The sequence below is a fragment of the Brassica napus genome, chromosome A6 (assembly GCF_020379485.1).
Source record: "Brassica napus cultivar Da-Ae chromosome A6, Da-Ae, whole genome shotgun sequence".
In the NCBI taxonomy this organism is placed as follows: Eukaryota; Viridiplantae; Streptophyta; class Magnoliopsida; order Brassicales; family Brassicaceae; genus Brassica; species Brassica napus.
In genome coordinates this window covers 1,530,775-1,547,858 of record NC_063439.1, presented here as the reverse complement: position 1 = coordinate 1,547,858, position 17,084 = coordinate 1,530,775, and the positions used below count along the sequence as shown (strand labels likewise).

Here is a 17,084-nt window from a genome sequence, read left to right as displayed (position 1 = left end):
GGTGATCTTATGGTGTTGATTAAGATAACTACACCATTTAAAATGTGGTAATAAAAGAATAGATTATTTAAGCTAATCTTGCATTAGTTATGTCATCTTTGTTTTGTTACATTTTAAAACCAATTAAATTATAATGTTTTCAATTAGTCGTGTTCTTAATTAATATTATGATATTTCCAAAAAAAACACCAGTAAGTAGTTTATGTTGTTAACAAACTATTTTTGGGCGTCTTCATAAAAACATATACATCTCATAAGCATGTAACTAACACCATGAAATCATAAAATTTATAAAAACAACCAACACAAATATCCCAAGATCTCGACAAGTTGTACGAGATCCGGTCTCTTTGTTGACTTTAATTTAAGAGCTAGGACATTTAACTATATATTATGCGGAAATGCGTAAAGTATCATCACCAGAGAGGGTGCCTCTTTCAAACTGACTTGGGTAAGAGAAGCTTGAAGTCTCATTATTACTATCTTCAGTAGTTTCTGGAACCCTTGTTGCGGTTAAACACAAGAGATGCTTAGGTGGTACCTCGAGAGCCTCTAGACTCCCCTCTAGCATTTCAATGACTTTGATCATTGCTGGACGACGAGTTGGATTGGTCTGAATACACCATAGACCAACCAATACCATTTTCCTTGCAATTTTCTCTTCTTCTTCGCTTATATGATCTCCAAAAATCTTCATGATTTGTTCCCTCTCAAAATCCTTATAAATCCAATCTGGAAAGTACATTGAACTATTGTTGGATCCAGAGTGTTCCACGGTTCCTATATTCCTTGCTCCAATCATCTCAAGAACCACCATCCCATAACTATACACATCAGACTTATGCGAGACTACTCCAAAATTCTTCGAAAACACTTCAGGGGCAATGTATCCTGCTGTCCCTCTCGCATCAAGCATTGATATGATGCTCTCTTTATTTTTGCAAAGCTTAGCAAGACCAAAATCTGAAATTTTGGGACAAAGGTCTTTGTCCATGAGTATATTTTGTGGCTTTATGTCGAAATGCACAATCCTTGACACACAACGATTGTGCAAATACTCTAGGCCGCGAGAGATACCTAACGCAATATTATATAGCTTCTCCCAATCCATCTTTGTTGACATATGCTCGGAAATAAACTTGTCCAGGGATCCATTTGGCATGAACTCGTAGATTATAGCTCTCTTGTTTCCTTCGTAACAGAATCCAAGCAAGGAAACAATATTAACATGAGAGGTTCTACTCATGCTAGCTACTTCATTAATGAACTCTTCTCCGTTCCCCTTTGACTCCTTCAGGATCTTTACTGCAACATCTTGGTTTCCATCCGGTAACTTCCCTTTATAGACAGTTCCAAATCCTCCTTTCCCGAGGGCATTTGCAAATGAGTTTGTCATCCTCTTGACTCTTGCGTAACTATAATGTTTCAACATTACAATCTCTTCAATGTTTTCGCTATTCCAATCACTCTTTCTCGCTTTCTTTGCTCTTACTATCACCGCGACAATGATAATGATCATCACAACTGAAGCTGCTGAGACTCCTGCAATAAGAGAACAATTCTTTAAACTTCGGTTTTAACTTTTAAGTACCTACCATTAAAAAGGTTAGAGGGATATATAGCGTTACCGAGTATGAGTTTTAACTTTGAGGTTTTACGGTCACCTTTTGTTGCAACCAAAGGTCCATTACGCAACACTGGACCGCACACTTTAACATAAGAAGTAGTCGTAACTAATGGGCTCTCGTACCCGGTGATGAAGGAACCACCGCTTTGCTTCTGCCAACAGTTTCCTGACCCATCAGACAATGAGACAGAAGCAAGACAAGTGCTGCTAAGGAGACAATTCGATCCACAAGACGAACTACCAACCTCCGAGTTAGGGTCAGCTGGGTCTGTAATCAACCTGGTGTGATCCAAATCAACCATGGTTGCGTTGTCAAAGCAATCACTCAACTCTACCTTTCTCTTGCAGCCTTTTCTTTTATCATTTTCATCAACATGATCAAAGTTAAGAGACGGACACAAGCAAATCGGATTTGTATCCTTGTGGGTACAAATCCCAAAATTCCCACAGTACCCATAGACGAGACACTGGTCAGCAACAGCTGACCAGCGACTCGTCATAGGGCCATTGTCCCTACTCGCGGAACTGTAGATTCTCAAATTTCCGTCATCGTCTAGCTTCAAGAACATAAAATTACTGCTACCTTCACCGTAATCTACACTGTAAACGATCTCAGCTCCGCCATTATGAGTGGAGTCAAAGATCAGCAGAAGTCCGTTAGTATGTAAACTTAAGGACGATAGGCTCATGTTTAAAGACGAATTTAGCCCTTGGCTCCAGTAAGTCGTACTATTGTTCCATTTAAGTGTGAGGTTCCCTCTCCTCTCTAACTGAAACGAGTAGTTACCAGATCGCAGAACCATACCAGCGGTGAAGTTCTGCGACTGCACGACAGTGTCTGTCGGGTGATCAAAGGATGACCAGACAGTGATGCTTAGGTTGTTGAGGAGGCGAAGTTCACCGGAGTCATCAATGGTCCCGGAAACGACGCCGACACCATCCGTTCCGGAGTCCCAGAGGGTGGTGTTGGAGCCGCTGATGAGGCGGAGGGAGCCGGAGGGTAAGAGACGAAGGGAGCCTCGGGAGTCAACGCTTCCTGCAGACCATACGGTAACGTTGCCGGCGAAAGATACGGCGGCGAGGAACGAGCCAGGGGGAGACGATGGAACGAAGGAGACGGAGAAAGTGGAGCTGGGAGACGACCAAGAAGACTGGTTTGAACCGGTTGCGTAAAGAACAGAGCCGAGGGGTATGGTGCAAGCTACGAAAGTGAAGTGAAGGAGAAGGAGAAGTGAAGTAAGTATTGTCGGATATGGCATCTCCGCTGTTTTAGTTATTGTGAAGCTTCTTTGTTCTCTGTTACTCATTTTTGGGAGCGCAATGATTGATCACTTCGCATGCTGTATTTTCAAAACTTGACATTCCAAATGGGAAAAGACAGTGGGGTGCAAAGACTTTTAGAACTTTTTTGGGACCAGCCATTTTTTTCTTTATAAGAAAATTAGCTGCTCATTTTACGAATTTACATTATTAATGATTATGACCTATTAGAATAATATAAAATATTTTTTAAATCATAGATCTCTTAAATATATATATAAAAAAAAGAAAATTGTTGGAAAATACAGATTTTGAGTTTTCTAAGCTATACCACCATTTAATAATCAACCAATTAGATTAGGAATTCTAATGAAAACTCTCCAATAAAGTTTGTTTAGGGTAAAAACATCTATAATAATCAACCAATTATGTAAAATTAACTACACAAATTTGTAAAATACTTCAAACAAAATATGCAAATAAAGAGAAGCTAATTTTACTTTAAATTTTGGGAAATTGGACTGTAATAACTATAAAATTATATGTTTCACCAAATAAATATTAAGTGTGTTTTGAGTTGAGTTTGCTTTATATATATTAGTATGTTTTGATCAAATGAAACACTTTTTGGAAACATAGGTTAATGTCTTAGTGTATGAAAGTTAGATTCTATTGCTATGATATTGATGTATATTAACCTTTTGTTTTTTTTATAGGAATGCCATGTTGCAAGAAAGTATAAAACCAAATTAATGCCAAATTAGATTCTATAGTGAAAGCAGAAAATGAATATGAAATTCTTTCAGGTATCATTGATATGCTAGTGATAGAAACACAATTAGTTGGATGTTCAAGATTTGTATATTGTTTCTGTTTATGATTTTGTTTCAGTTACGAGTGGTATACAAATGGTCAGGGGGTTACGGCAACTTGAAAAAGAAAGCGACTGGTTAATCGATGAGCCTTCTTCTCCCGTTTCATGAGCGGCAAAGAAACTTTGCTTGTTAAACACACTATCTGTTTTATCTTTTAGGTTTGTCTGTTAGCTATGAAACATTCAAAACCATATCCTAATTGGACTGCCATAATGGGTGATGGGTAAAACGAAAGAAACAATTGACGGTCTTGATAGTATATTGTGACAAAATACAGTCTCAACATTGTAATAAACTGAAACCTCTGAGGTGGTCTATTTCATGCTTTTAACGATCCTGAACGTTTCAAGAACTAAAAAAGAACCAAGAGGAAGAGAGAGAGACAGAGATCACATGGAGACGAAGCGGGCTTTGTACATAATGATGTACGCCATATGCCAATCACCTGTGAATCCATTATTCACATAAAGAAAACGAATCAGATTAAAACGTGAGAACCACACAACATTTTTGAAGTTAGATTGAGAAGCCATTGGGTTTACCTCCTCCAGATAGCTTTGTGATGTCTTCCTCCCGTTGCAGGCTCGGGTGGCTATCATCATACTGAATCCATTTGCCTGTCATGATGTGAATTGTTGTTAGATGATATTAGAGACCTTTTTGTGTGTGGGAAAGAGAACTAACCACTCTCTTGCTTGACCCATGCAACATAATGACCAGAGTCCGCACTCCTGCCCTTGTGGGTTAGCACAGAGACCAGGTCGTAGATTCCGGTCATGTGAAGAGTTCCCTTCTCAGATGAACCACCTATGTCATAGCAAAAAGAAGTTTTTCAATTACCGCACCACAACCCCAATCAAGTCTCATTCAGCACCAGACAAGATAGATGTTGAAAAGGCGTCATAGATACATTACCTTCCTGTTGGGTAACGGTGGATGATTCTCCACTTTCTTTTGATGACGCCTGCAAACAAATACAGAGAAATAAATCTTCTTGCAGGATTGTGCATTTCACTTATGATTTTATAACTGGAAAATAGATAGGGTACCTCTGCATCAGTCATTTTCACATCGCTGTCCTTTGAGCTACTCTTTGGTTGCAGACCAAGCTTTTTACCTTCCTCATCTCTTAGTTTCTGAAAGACATGACTCAGTTCATTTGGTTACCCAGCTCACAGATAATTTCAGTTTTCACTACAACAGAAAATGCAAACCTGGCGAGGAGCTTCCAGTTTCTTTCGGAGTTCCTCAGAACAAAGGTCAAATATATCCAATTCCAGCGGGTAATCCACTTTCTGCAAAGGTCAGTTGGAGAGAGACATTATTACCATCCGGAGTTTTTTGGTTAAGATTGAAAAACAGAAAGAAAACGTACCCTGAGAATCTTTGCTTTCTGATTAGTCTCCCTTTTCCAGAAGAATCGCACAAACTGAACGGTCAAGTACCTTCAAGATCACGAAGAAAAGAAACAAAATCTCATGTCAGACAGAGCAAAAAAAAATTAGAAGTCGCACTATGTTAGTTAGGTTCTCTAGGACATGAAGTATGCCACAAGAGGATTAAATTCACAAACAGTAAGCAGAGACTGATGACCTGGGCAAGGAATCTATAAGGGACTCCTTGAGGTAAAGCGCAGTACGGCCAAGAGCAGGAGATGTTTTTTCAAGTTCTCCTTTCAGTCCCTACAGTAAGAAATGGGCTACTCAGTACATCCAAGGTTTTATGAAAGCAGAACAACACCACGTTGTCCTAATTTTCCTATGATATGCTTGCATGCGCTATATCAAAGGAAAATGCAGGAATAGAAATCAGAAACAAGTTTTACTCACATGTTTTAATCCTTCATGCAAGTGGTTCACCTCGTGTGATATATGACATTTCAGAGAATATACAGATTCCGTCTCTGAGCTTTCTTCGCCACTTTCTTGACAATGCACCCTACAAAACAGAAACCAGTTATTACACAACTGGATACATTAAGCAAGGCGAGGAAAATCTTCAGTTGTCAGTTTCACATGAACAAGCATCATTAATAAACATTTCATATATTTCCCTCTAGGAAAACGCCCAACAAATATATAATACATGCATACACACACCCACACACCCACACATGCTTAATAAGGATACTAAGAAGATGCTCCGGCATTACTGCAGGAGTATGGAGTATGAATTTGATCGTAAAACCAGAGAATGAAGTCCTTTCTACTTGTTTACAAATTGACGAGACCCAAAACCAATTTATGGATGATCAATCCAAATAATATAAGCCAAATGTAACAGTAAGGTGTGAAATTTGCATGGATACCTGCTTCGAAGATTGACACCAAAGAGAGCTTTCACAGCATCAGAATCTTCGCTGGAAGTTGGTGCTTTTAGGGACTGAGAAAGAGTGTATAATAGTTGTGTCCAACATTCTTCAGCATCCTGTCAGACAATTTAATAGCACGGGTTTACAGACAGAAACGTTACAGGCTTAGTGCAACCGAGTTTGAAGTAATAAACGTACCTGCTGCATGTGCATTCCATTCTGCAACTGACTAAACTGAGGGAATTTTTTTCGTAATGTCTGCACGAAGACAAAAGTTGATATGAGCCAGTAACTAGAAACTTCCAAATTTTATGATAAGGCATGGACACTGATAATAAGAACTAGCAAAAAATATTTGAGATGAGGCGTCCAAAGAAAACTAACCATCCAGAACTGCGTAGGGGAAACAGCATTGACACTTCTGTCAAGATCACCAAATAGCTCACGTGTGGCAACTGTGAGCATGTGAGAAGTCTGGTCCACATCATTGCTTCGTCCAGTAAGTGCGTAGCTGTTAAGGAAATTGTTTGCATGAGATAACGTTATTTAAGTAAAAGACATTGAGTTTCCTGTGTTATTTTTTTTTGGGTTTAAAACAGTAAGGATAAGAGATGAACTGACTTGGACAATGCAGATTTCAACTCTGGGACAGATTTTAAGCACTGCACCGTGGAGTTCATGTAACATGTGTTGCCAAGATTGACAAGGCCTGCACTATAACCCTGAAATCAATTGTAATGCAAGTTAAAATGACAGGACAGATGCCCCAATTTTCTGAATATACAAACAAAACATGACACCGAACTTTTACAAATTACAATGCCTAGCAGAAAATTGAGTTTATCCTTTAAAAAAAAAAAAATCTGAACCCTATGAGGTTGTCTGGGTCCAAGCATTGTAGAGCTAAAAAAAACTACCAAACTCCCCAAGAAACATATGGACAATGCATGGTTGTAACTAGCCTAAGTAGCTTGTTCTACAACAGCTAAGAAACAGCAGAACTTAAGGCGATATAGTCGAGAGCTGACAATTAGAGGGCAGCTAGGAGAATGTGGGTGTATGTGGATTCTGGAGTTACGATTTATGGTTTTTCATTTCATTACATAGAGGGCATATACGGAGCTCATACCACACTTACAAACAGCAATGAAAAAAGAGAATATACCAGATGAGTGGCTTGCTCTTCTTCAGGTAGATCCTCAGCAAAAACAATAGCCTTTTCAGGAGCTTTCACAATCTCATCTGCAGTTCCCATCATCATCAGCTTCTGACCCTGGAACAAACAAAGTAAATAAAATAAGCATCTTTACACAAAAAAAGAACAAATCAATTGAGGAAGGAACAAAAAAGAAGAGAGCTTTACATCTTTCACTCCAATAGCCGACCAATCCGCATCATCCTGCACCCAAACGAAAGAAAATTGTCAATCAACACAGAAATAAACAATCTGGTGAATGAACAAACAAGATCCTATACCTTCAAGAGTCCACCTTTGACCATGATCTTTTGCCTCTCAGGTGGGACTCCAGTCAAATCATACAGCTGAGCCTTGAACACATAAGGAGGCAGAGTGGGATCAATCTCGATTCCTTCAAACACCTTCTTCTGCCACTTCACGCTTACTGTACAAAACACAAATTAGGGTTTACATCAACTCAATTCTAGGAGATGAAAACGAGATCTAATTGCAAATTACGAATACAATCGATTTAAGCATCTACTTAACTAAGAGAAGAGAAGAGAGGAGAGGAGAGGACCTGTGAGCATCTTTGCCGTGAGAAAGTGAGAGGCTTCTTCTTCTTCTTCTTCTTGATTGCTTGCTTGCTTGGAGAGACGGTAACGAGATTCTTCTTCTTTCTACCGAGTTGGACGCTCCTCTCCTGATGTTATGATGTCACCGCCCGGATGAGAACGGGTCGGGTTTATAACGATCCGGTTGAGTCGGTTCCTCTCAGATTTTTTGGTCGGCCCAAATTCATAAAGCCCAGAAAATAATTCCAAGAGGTGAGTGGACAAGCCCAACTTTCACTATTTATTTACATTCTGATTTAAAAAAGGGAACGTTATGTTATTATCTACTTTTATTAAAAAGTTTTTAACTAAAGTATATAGGATTCCTCTCAAATAACTTTTACAAAAGTTGTTAAATAAAAGAAAAATACTTTTCCCCAAAGTTACATAAATATACAAAAAGAAAATTATTTCTTTTTACCATTTTAAATCTATTTTTTATTTTTTATTTTTTCCTAAAAATATGTTTATTTAAAAAAATTATATAAAATTTAATCTGAAAAGAACCGATAAGCGAGATAATATAAAAATAGAAATGATTTTAATATACCTTTATATAAATATAGCATGTTAACTATATCATCCAAATTTTTTTTTAAAAAATATATATGAGAATTCTAGAGAATAAATAGACTGAGATATAAAAGTAACTAGATTTTGACCCGCACGTCCGTGCGGGTGTATTTTTTAAAAAAATTTGATCCTATTTGATTTTTATGTTACTATTTAGGGTTGGGCAAAAAAAATCGAATTCGAAGAATTGAACTGATCCCAATCCGAATAAGTAGTACTAAATCCGAACCGGAATTGATTAAATATCCGAATTATTCAAAATTTTGATATTTGAAGAACTGAAATCTAATCCGATCCGAATAGAATTATTTTGGGTATCCAAAATATATTTATATACTTATATATATATATTAATTATTTTTAGATTTAATATATATAAAAACATCCAGAATATATATGATGTAAATATATACAAATAATCAAATGTAAATACTGAAATATATGATGTAAACTTTTAAGTTCGCTTAAATGCTTGAAAATATGATGTAAACTTCTAAGTTCGCTTAAATGCTTTAAACTTCTAAGTTCGCTTAAATACTTATATATATGATGTAAACTTTTAAGTTCGCTTAAATGGTTAAAAATATATACAAATAATCAAACATAAATATCTTAAATAGTTAAAATATACTCAAAACTCCAAAAATATTTAAATAATTATTAATTCTCTATCCAAATATTTAAACCAAACCTATTTAAATTGGTTATCCAAATCCGAACCAAATCCTCAAAGATCTGAATTGAACATGAAATCCCAAAAAGACCCGAAAACGAACCCGAACGCCCACCCCTAATCACTATTATATATATATCCTATATGTGTCATCATAAGTTACAAAATATGTGCTATCATATAATTAATCGTATTTTATACGTACCATCAAATAAGTTTTCTTATAATTAATAATAATCACATAGATTATATTTTAAAATTTAATGTGAAATATAAAAACCATAATTTAAGTTGGTGTTTGAAATTGGGCTTTGTATTGTATTTTTCTTATATATATTGAAAACATTTTTATAATAGTTATTAGAAAATATGTTAGTAAAAATCAAATTTTGAATATATATATATATATATATATTTGAATGAATTTTTGATATAAATTAATTTTAAATTATTATTTTGATTTGAATATATTATATATCAAATAACATAGACCCATTACTTTTTAATAATATATGGACTTCCAATTTTAATAGCATAAACCCATTATTTTTTTCCTAACTTACTACTATCAATGTTTCCAAACAGTAGTATTTTTTAACCATTATCTATATTGCCAAACAATTTCAATGTGTACTTCAACTTTAATAATATAGATGTAAAAGAAATGAAAGTTTGACTAGTTAAGTTACTGTTATGTAATATTAAACCTTTTGATTTGGGATTTTTTTGGTGGGCAATTGTCAATAATAGCACTTTTTGAAGTTTATGTCTCAAAAATAGCACTAGAAGAAGAAAGTCACAAAAATGACATTCATTAAAGGGTAAAATATCCCTAATACCCTTGGTTTAAAATTAAATAAATAAATAAAAATAAATAAAATAAAAATAAAAATAAAAAAAAAATAAAAAAAAGAAATTTTTTTTATAGTTTCAGATTATATGTTTTCAGATTCGAAATTTTTATAATTTTTTTTTTGAAATTTTTTTTTGAAATTTTTTTTTATTTTTTTTTCAAAATTTTTTTTTATAATTTAAAAATACTTTTTGAAACTGTTTTTAAAATTTTTATTTTTTATTTTAGTATTTATTTTTTATAAAAATTTTAAATCCTAATTCCAAAACTCCACCCCTTAACTCTAAACCCTAAGGTTTGGATTAATTAATCCAAGGGGTATAAGTGTATACTAGATTTTGACCCGCGCTTAGAAAGCGCGGGTTTGTTTGTTTTTCATTTATTAATCGAAAACTGATTTGCAAATTACCATTATTTTTGTTTCGAACCATAACAATTGAGTTTTTAGGGTTTTATCATTTTTTTTTCTTCAAAATATGGTATTTTTTTCGAAATATGGTAGTTGTTCTATGATAATGTTTGAGTTTTAAGATTTGTTTTCATATCTGACCTAGATTCATGGTTAGACCTATAGACCCGATACATTGTATATAATCCGGTTCGGATTTAATGAAAAATTCGTTAATTAAAAATCTGATATAACCACGTAAAAATCCAAAAACTCACTATTAACCTGCAATCTGATACCATTGATCCGATTACAAAATATCTAATAGTAATTTTTTTTTAAAATTGATTAAATTACTCATATATTTATTAATATTACATAAATTAGTGATTCCTTAGAATTTGATAAAATTTTATTATGTTATCCAAATAAAAAATAAAAATACAAAAAACTTATTGATATGACAATATTAGTTTATTTTCGTCATTAATAACTTATTATAAGTTTGTGTTTTTATTTTAGATTTAAAAATTAATTTTAATATAGTTTTTAAAATTTTCTTGAACACTCGTAATTGTCATATCAATATTATGTATAAAATGATATTCAAATATGTATATGATATATGGTGTAGGATATAAGATTTTGGTTTGTATTGAAAAAATGTATAATATTCAAATGAAATATTGATATGTATATTTAAGAAAATGATATTTTCATATTTGCTAATTTATTTATAGTTTGTAATATATTTATACATATATTATATTTAAAGTTAGTATATCTTTTAAATATATATAGGCCCATTATTTATAGATCTATTTAGGTGTACATGTAGGCCCAAAACCAAAAGACTTAAATGCCATTAATGAATTTTATTCATCCTTTGTAAAAATAAGGGTATTTTTGAGAAACTGTAATTTTCATTAAGTGAATGATCCTCTTTTAATGGTATTGATTTACCTCTTTTTTGGGTCTGTATTTTATTCATTTCGTATATACCTGCTCCATCAGCATCGGCGAGGAAAAGGAAACTATCGACAAGTTCAAGCAGAGCATCTTTTTGTCTTGTCTCTACCCACAATTGTCTTTCTGGGTTTCTCTTTCTCGGCGACAGCTAAAGTAAAGTTGCAATCTTTTTCTTCTTCAGTTTAGTGTTTCGGACTTGACCTGCTAAAATTCACCAGCTTTTTGGTATCCTTTTGCCCAAACTTGCCTTATTGAATTTGTGTTAGATGTTAGATTTGAATCGCTGTTCCAAGTTGCCGCGGCTTGTTAGGAGTCCTTTAAACTTTGACTTGATTTCGATTAACTTTTTGGAAAATGATTTATGTGGCAAAGACACAAACTTTACTAGTTGGGTTCTGAAATGGGTTTTGATGTTTGGTATGATTCTTGAGTAATGGAATATCACTTCACTATATGATCAGAAAGCTTATCAGAGTGACTTGTGTTATTGTTGTATGATCAAAAGGATTTAACATATTGGATATTGTCTCTGCACCTGATACGTTGTTATTTGCTTGTTGCCTTTAGATTGTGCATTTGTGTTTTTGGCCTTGTCCTAACTGTGAACTGTTTGTTTCTGTTGCCGCATTAGGTAGGTGTTGTACCAAGTGTAAGTTGCTGTTAGTCAGCAAAAAAAAGAGAATCTAAGGTGGAGTTGAAACTGTGATGCTGAATGTTTGGGCCAACAAGTGGCTTGGGGATGAATCCCTCAATGGATGATATGAACTTACTCCAGCAAGCACAAAGGCACCAGCTTGTTGTAAGCAACCTTGGGGAAGAGATTGATTTAGAAATTGGACCTGGAGAGGATGAAGCCGCTTTCGCCACCAGTTCATTGATACGGGAGCCCTCTGCTGGGGAACATGATGAGACAAAGCATATGGTTTTGGTCTCCGACCTTCCGAGCGAGGACCAGGATACGTCAAAGGGGCAGACGTCTGCGAAGAGAAAGAAGAAAGTTGTTAAACGGTGGAGAGAGGAGTGGGCTGACACGTACAAGTGGGCTTATGTGGATATGAAGGATGGAACGGCGAGGATATTCTGTTCTGTTTGCAGAGAGTATGGTAGGAAGCATAGGAGGAATCCGTATGGTAATGAAGGGAGTAGAAACATGCAGATGAGTGCGTTGGAGGAACACAACAATAGTTTGCTGCATAAAGAGGCTCTCCGTCTCCAAACGGCTTCCAAAGAAAAGATTGTTGTTGACAAGCCCATTTATGTGAAGAGTAAGTTTATTTACAAGTACTGCTTCAAGTGATAGTGAGTTAGACCATCTCCAGTGGTTCACTCTATTTCTTTCTAATAGAGTAAACTGAGTTATACTCCAATGATACTCGATATTAGAGGGAAAAATAAAGTGATGAACAAAAAATAAATGAACTATAATCATAGATTAAACTCAGTTCTTACTCTGTTATACAGTGAAAAATAGAGTACCACTTTCTTATTGTTTTGTTAAATGTTTGTACGTTTTCCTCTTAATGAAGCTCTGATGTCGAAGAGTGCTGGTTCAATCGTTGAAGGTGCCCTGAAACGAGATCCCAATGAGATTGAGTTTATTCAGTCTGTACAAGAATGTGTGCATGCTCTAGAGCGGGTAATTGCAAAAAACTCTCAGTAAGTTACTAATATGCTTATAATATTTTTGTGAAATAGTTTTCAGCAGATTGAGTCCAACTCATATGTTTTTTGTTCTGATTCATTTCAGTTATGTCAATATTATGGAGAGGCTATTAGAACCTGAACGTATGATAGTGTTCCGAGTTCCATGGATTGATGACCGTGGTGAAACACATGTAAACCGAGGCTTTAGAGTTCAGTTCAATCAAGCACTGGGCCCATGTAGAGGAGGTATTCGATTTCATCCATCCATGAACTTAAGCATCGCCAAATTTCTTGGCTTTCAGCAGGTACAATGCTTTAGTATCTGTACCTAAACCCTCTGTTTGCATGATATGGAATTGCTCGTTGTAATGGTTTGTAATCTTTCACAGACTTTGAAAAATGCTCTGTCACCATATAAACTTGGAGGGGCTTCCGGTGGAAGCGACTTTGATCCTAAAGGAAGAAGTGACAATGAGGTAACAACTTGGCCCCTTACTTTTGTGTCCCCGCAAGTGGTTTTGTAAAGATGCTCTGATCTATTGTTTTGTTACATTCACAGATTATGAGATTTTGCCAAAGTTTCATGAATGAGATGTACAGATACATGGGTCCGGACAAAGTAAGCAGAGCGGTCTTTTCCCTTTAGCCAGTACATTATTTCGGCAATGAGTTTTCTAATCTATTACGTGTGCTAGGATCTTCCATCAGAGGAGGCTGGTGTTGGTACTCGAGAAATGGGATATCTTTTTGGACAATACAGACGACTTGCTGGTCAGTTTCAGGTACTGAAATGTCATTGGCTGTACCATTCGTTTTTTTTTTGCTGTTGGGAGAGAAGAAAGTGTTTTGGCTGTTATACCTTTGTGTCAATTACTTATGCAGGGAAGTTTTACAGGACCACGGATCTATTGGGCTGCTTCTAGCCTCAGAACTGAAGCTAGTGGCTATGGCGTGGTAGGGTCTTTTGTTTAACTGAAGAGCATTATTTACATGTGATGATTCACTAAGATTCATTTGCATTATTTCAGGTGTACTTTGCACGGCTTATGCTTGCAGATATGAACAAAGAAATTAAGGGTCTAAGGTTTTCTTTCTTGATCATCTTGTATATGTGCTCTTTCATGGGATTCTGCTAGTCACCAATCTCTTTTTTGGATCTTATTGTTTATCAAATCAGTAAAAGATACTTTTGAACTTTATTTCAGATGTGTTGTGAGTGGTTGCGGAAAGATTGCGATGCATGTTGTTGAGAAGCTAATTGCTTGTGGAGCTCATCCTGTTACAGTTTCAGGTGATTCACTCACCCTATCATTCTAGAGTTGAAACAAGAGCATTTCTACCTTTTTGTTGTTTTCTATAAAGGTGACTCTTAGTCTAGGAGTAGCTTATTTTCTTCAAAGACAGGCCTTAGCGGTCTCAAATTGAACCCCTAGTTTATTGCCAATGGATCAGTTAGGCCAATGTAAGAAACTTGCCTGTGTAGTATTGTTTTGTTTTTGCTGATGCAATTTTATTTGCAGATTCAAAGGGATATTTGGTGGACGACGATGGATTTGATTATATGAAACTTGCATTCTTGAGAGAGATTAAATCCCAACAGAGAAGTCTGAGGTATTATATATTTTTCCACATTATTATGGTATTTTCACATTGCCATTTGATTCCATGCATCTGATATGCAGAGACTACTCCAAGACCTATGCAAGAGCAAAATACTTTGATGAAGTGAAGCCGTGGAATGAAAGGTGTGATGTGGCGTTCCCTTGTGCTTCCCAGAACGAAGTTGATCAAGCAGATGCTATTAATCTGGTCAATGCAGGCTGTCGCTTACTTGTAGAAGGTATAGAGATTTCTTACATATTTGAGCAAATAAATTCTCAGAGCTTCTCTTTTTGTGTGCTTTATTCTTTACTGTGGATGTGTTTTTTCCTGCAGGTTCAAACATGCCGTGTACAGCTGAAGCAGTTGATGTTTTCAGAAAGGCTAATGTTCTGATTGCTCCTGCCATTGCTGCTGGAGCTGGAGGAGTGAGTTCCCTCTTTGACTCTTCTTTCATTAACCTTTGCCTTATTAGTGTCTCACCATTAAGTACACCAAGTTCTTAAATTATATATAAATGATAAGGTGGCTGCTGGGGAAATTGAAGTCCTCCGTGAATCTAATTCAATGCAATGGTCAGCAGAAGATTTTGAGTCTAGCTTACAGGTAAACATTCCTCACATATGTTTTCGAATTTTTGCAGTTTCGGCCTGTGGTAATTGCCTATTAAGATAATTTGCTCTGTTATTGACAGGAAGCACTGAAGCAGACTTATGAAAAGGCTCTTAAAGCAGCAAATGACTTCGGTTATCAGAAAGAAAGTCCAGAGTGAGTGTTTCTCCCTGATACTAAACCCATCAGTCAGTTTTACTTTGCTGGTCTAATATGCTCTGTACTAAAGAGATGATTTGGTTCTTCTTTTCCAGGGCACTTCTACACGGAGCAACAATTGCAGCGTTCTTGAACATAGCTCAAGCTATGACGGACCAAGGTTGTGTTTAGCTGTATAAATGTTCTTGCATCTAAGAGTCCTGGTGGGTTTTCTGTCTTTAAAGTCTAGTGAAGAAGGCATATTGGACTCACTGTAACATATTTAGATGCAACCCATGTCACTATTTAGAAACTATATACTTTGATAGCATTATTATTTATCTGCTATAAACATAGCTTTCCATTGCTTTATATGTTCTCCAAGTAATAAAGAATGGAACATACTGATTTACTCATAGATTCAACTATTTGTCTTTTTAAGACTTGACTGAGAGATCTGATTTGCGCTGGTACTCGACAAAAAAAAAAGTGATAAAACCAGTGGCATTTTCTCATAAATTGTTCTTATAGATGAACAGAGTTAAGATGATATATAGGATTTCAGATACTCTTGGGTAGATCAAAGCTGGCAAAACTTAAGATATGGAGACTGCATGCTGCTCAATGTAATGTCAGGCTCTCATCATCTGGATCTCTATCCAGAAAAGAGCTTTAACAATCATTATATAAGGCACCCTAGCTTCAGGCCCTTGCTATGGGAGCTGAAGCATCAGATTTCTCCGCCAGGTAGTGCTCAAGCATGTCTTCTTCATCATCTGTATCAAACAAACGAATCTTCTTCATCATCTGTATCAAACAAACGAATCTGATGCTTGAGAACCATTGCTTGTTTATTGGATAGCAGCGTGTAAGCCAGACAGAAGGGACCATTTTACCTTCAAAGTCTTCGTCGTCAAAGTAAATATCTTCATCATCTTCCTCCTCAGATTCTTGATCAGCAGTGAGCACTGCTCTTCTCTGAAAATGGCACAATACAGATAATCAACAACAATAATTAATGATAACTAGTCTACACTAATTAGTCAGCAAGACTGAGAAGTACCGTTCTGCCACTCTCGAACCATTGTCTTCCTGTAAGCTTCTTCTCCTTGGGTGCCGTAAGAGCAGACTCAGGCATCAGCCTTGTAAGTTGATTCACGGCAACAGATTAAAGATTAGTAGCTCCCGGAAGCCAATAACAATGCTTATTCATTAAAGTATAAGAGCAAGGAAACAAGAATATGCTGGTGAAGAGTCTCACTTTGCTCGTTCAAGTGCAAGTTCTGCTTCAAATCTCTTTCTCCATGCCATAAACGTCTCCAGTGTAACAGGTTCTCCACAAATATCAAGATAACTAGACAGGAAGAAAACAAAAAAGAAGAAAGTGTAGCTCATGGAAAAATCAGAAGCCTAAAGCAAGATTCCAGGTGCTTTGCAGTTAATACATTTGATAATACTGAGCAGAAAACAATACCTCATCCTATTTGGCATAGTCAGCTCCATCATCTTGCCCATAGTGTTCAGACAACCAGTCCTTTGCTGACAAGACCAAAGTATAGATCATTGCGTTTGCCATGCCAAGATTTTCACTTGCCTGTGAAAATAGTATCATGAAGTTTTTAATTCTAATGATAAACCCACTCATCAAAACTAAATTAAACTTTTTTTATAGCACCCAAGTTGTTTTGTGATTCAGGAAGTCATTGTCAGAGATATTACTTCTTGTTCAAGCTTCTCTTTTAAGATGGTAAGGTCACTAACATGGATTCCT

The 17,084-nt window shown here is 35.8% G+C and overlaps 4 protein-coding genes across 6 annotated transcripts; 1 reads left to right on the top strand and 3 right to left on the bottom strand.

The window, feature by feature from the left end:
- Nucleotides 1–235: 235 nt before the first annotated feature.
- Nucleotides 236–3,068, bottom strand: LOC106346034 (G-type lectin S-receptor-like serine/threonine-protein kinase At1g34300). The gene is made up of 2 exons (XM_013785276.3): nt 1,629–3,068; nt 236–1,542 (listed from the first exon to the last, which is right to left on the bottom strand). Exons 1-2 carry the CDS (start codon nt 2,932–2,934, stop codon nt 392–394), a joined length of 2,457 nt encoding a protein of 818 aa, XP_013640730.2. The 5' UTR covers nt 2,935–3,068; the 3' UTR covers nt 236–391.
- A 911-nt stretch (nt 3,069–3,979) lies between these two features.
- Nucleotides 3,980–8,084, bottom strand: LOC106346040 (ubiquitin carboxyl-terminal hydrolase 6). The gene is made up of 17 exons (XM_013785284.3): nt 7,831–8,084; nt 7,550–7,695; nt 7,437–7,472; nt 7,239–7,346; nt 6,695–6,795; nt 6,458–6,584; nt 6,272–6,331; nt 6,071–6,189; nt 5,592–5,700; nt 5,356–5,444; nt 5,138–5,207; nt 4,977–5,057; nt 4,812–4,898; nt 4,678–4,726; nt 4,447–4,569; nt 4,305–4,379; nt 3,980–4,207 (listed from the first exon to the last, which is right to left on the bottom strand). The coding sequence occupies exons 1-17, from the start codon at nt 7,838–7,840 to the stop codon at nt 4,152–4,154; spliced, it is 1,446 nt and encodes a 481-aa protein (XP_013640738.3). The 5' UTR covers nt 7,841–8,084; the 3' UTR covers nt 3,980–4,151.
- A 3,226-nt stretch (nt 8,085–11,310) lies between these two features.
- On the top strand, nt 11,311–15,731 carry LOC106346037 (NADP-specific glutamate dehydrogenase). 3 transcript variants are annotated; one of them, XM_013785280.3, is made up of 16 exons: nt 11,311–11,473; nt 11,952–12,585; nt 12,847–12,976; nt 13,068–13,269; nt 13,354–13,440; nt 13,524–13,583; nt 13,660–13,746; nt 13,847–13,918; nt 13,993–14,048; nt 14,170–14,255; nt 14,485–14,575; nt 14,647–14,804; nt 14,900–14,991; nt 15,089–15,169; nt 15,258–15,331; nt 15,430–15,731. In XM_013785280.3, the coding sequence occupies exons 2-16, from the start codon at nt 12,033–12,035 to the stop codon at nt 15,503–15,505; spliced, it is 1,905 nt and encodes a 634-aa protein (XP_013640734.2). In that variant the 5' UTR covers nt 11,311–11,473; nt 11,952–12,032; the 3' UTR covers nt 15,506–15,731. The 3 variants fall into 3 exon arrangements, with proteins under 3 accessions (XP_013640734.2, XP_022542997.2, XP_013640735.2); XM_022687276.2 differs by having other exon boundaries at nt 11,328–11,473; nt 11,956–12,585; XM_013785281.3 differs by having other exon boundaries at nt 11,332–11,545.
- A 284-nt stretch (nt 15,732–16,015) lies between these two features.
- Nucleotides 16,016–16,828, bottom strand: LOC106346049 (RWD domain-containing protein 1-like). Its single transcript, XM_048734924.1, has 5 exons — nt 16,788–16,828; nt 16,575–16,667; nt 16,377–16,455; nt 16,210–16,291; nt 16,016–16,089 (listed from the first exon to the last, which is right to left on the bottom strand). The coding sequence occupies exons 1-5, from the start codon at nt 16,826–16,828 to the stop codon at nt 16,016–16,018; spliced, it is 369 nt and encodes a 122-aa protein (XP_048590881.1).
- Nucleotides 16,829–17,084: the final 256 nt, after the last annotated feature.

What these genes read in the sequence shown, in the direction of transcription:
- LOC106346040 (XM_013785284.3), bottom strand. An exon ending in TTGAAATCTGCATTGTCCAA is followed by an intron (nt 6,585 to 6,694) that starts GTCAGTTCATCT and finishes TTTCCTTAACAG; the next exon opens with CTACGCACTTACTGGACGAA. An exon ending in TGCATGAAGGATTAAAACAT is followed by an intron (nt 5,445 to 5,591) that starts GTGAGTAAAACT and finishes TTCTTACTGTAG; the next exon opens with GGACTGAAAGGAGAACTTGA.
- LOC106346049 (XM_048734924.1), bottom strand. Translation starts at nt 16,828, where the DNA reads ATGGGCAAGATGATGGAGCTGACTATGCCAAATAGGATGAG. An exon ending in ACTATGCCAAATAGGATGAG is followed by an intron (nt 16,668 to 16,787) that starts GTATTGTTTTCT and finishes CTTCCTGTCTAG; the next exon opens with TTATCTTGATATTTGTGGAG. An exon ending in CTTGCACTTGAACGAGCAAA is followed by an intron (nt 16,456 to 16,574) that starts GTGAGACTCTTC and finishes TCAACTTACAAG; the next exon opens with GCTGATGCCTGAGTCTGCTC.
- LOC106346037 (XM_013785280.3), top strand. Translation starts at nt 12,033, where the DNA reads ATGTTTGGGCCAACAAGTGGCTTGGGGATGAATCCCTCAATGGATGAT. An exon ending in CAAGCCCATTTATGTGAAGA is followed by an intron (nt 12,586 to 12,846) that starts GTAAGTTTATTT and finishes CTCTTAATGAAG; the next exon opens with CTCTGATGTCGAAGAGTGCT. An exon ending in AAAGAAATTAAGGGTCTAAG is followed by an intron (nt 14,049 to 14,169) that starts GTTTTCTTTCTT and finishes ACTTTATTTCAG; the next exon opens with ATGTGTTGTGAGTGGTTGCG.
- LOC106346034 (XM_013785276.3), bottom strand. Translation starts at nt 2,934, where the DNA reads ATGAGTAACAGAGAACAAAGAAGCTTCACAATAACTAAAACAGCGGAG. An exon ending in AAAGTTAAAACTCATACTCG is followed by an intron (nt 1,543 to 1,628) that starts GTAACGCTATAT and finishes CTCTTATTGCAG; the next exon opens with GAGTCTCAGCAGCTTCAGTT.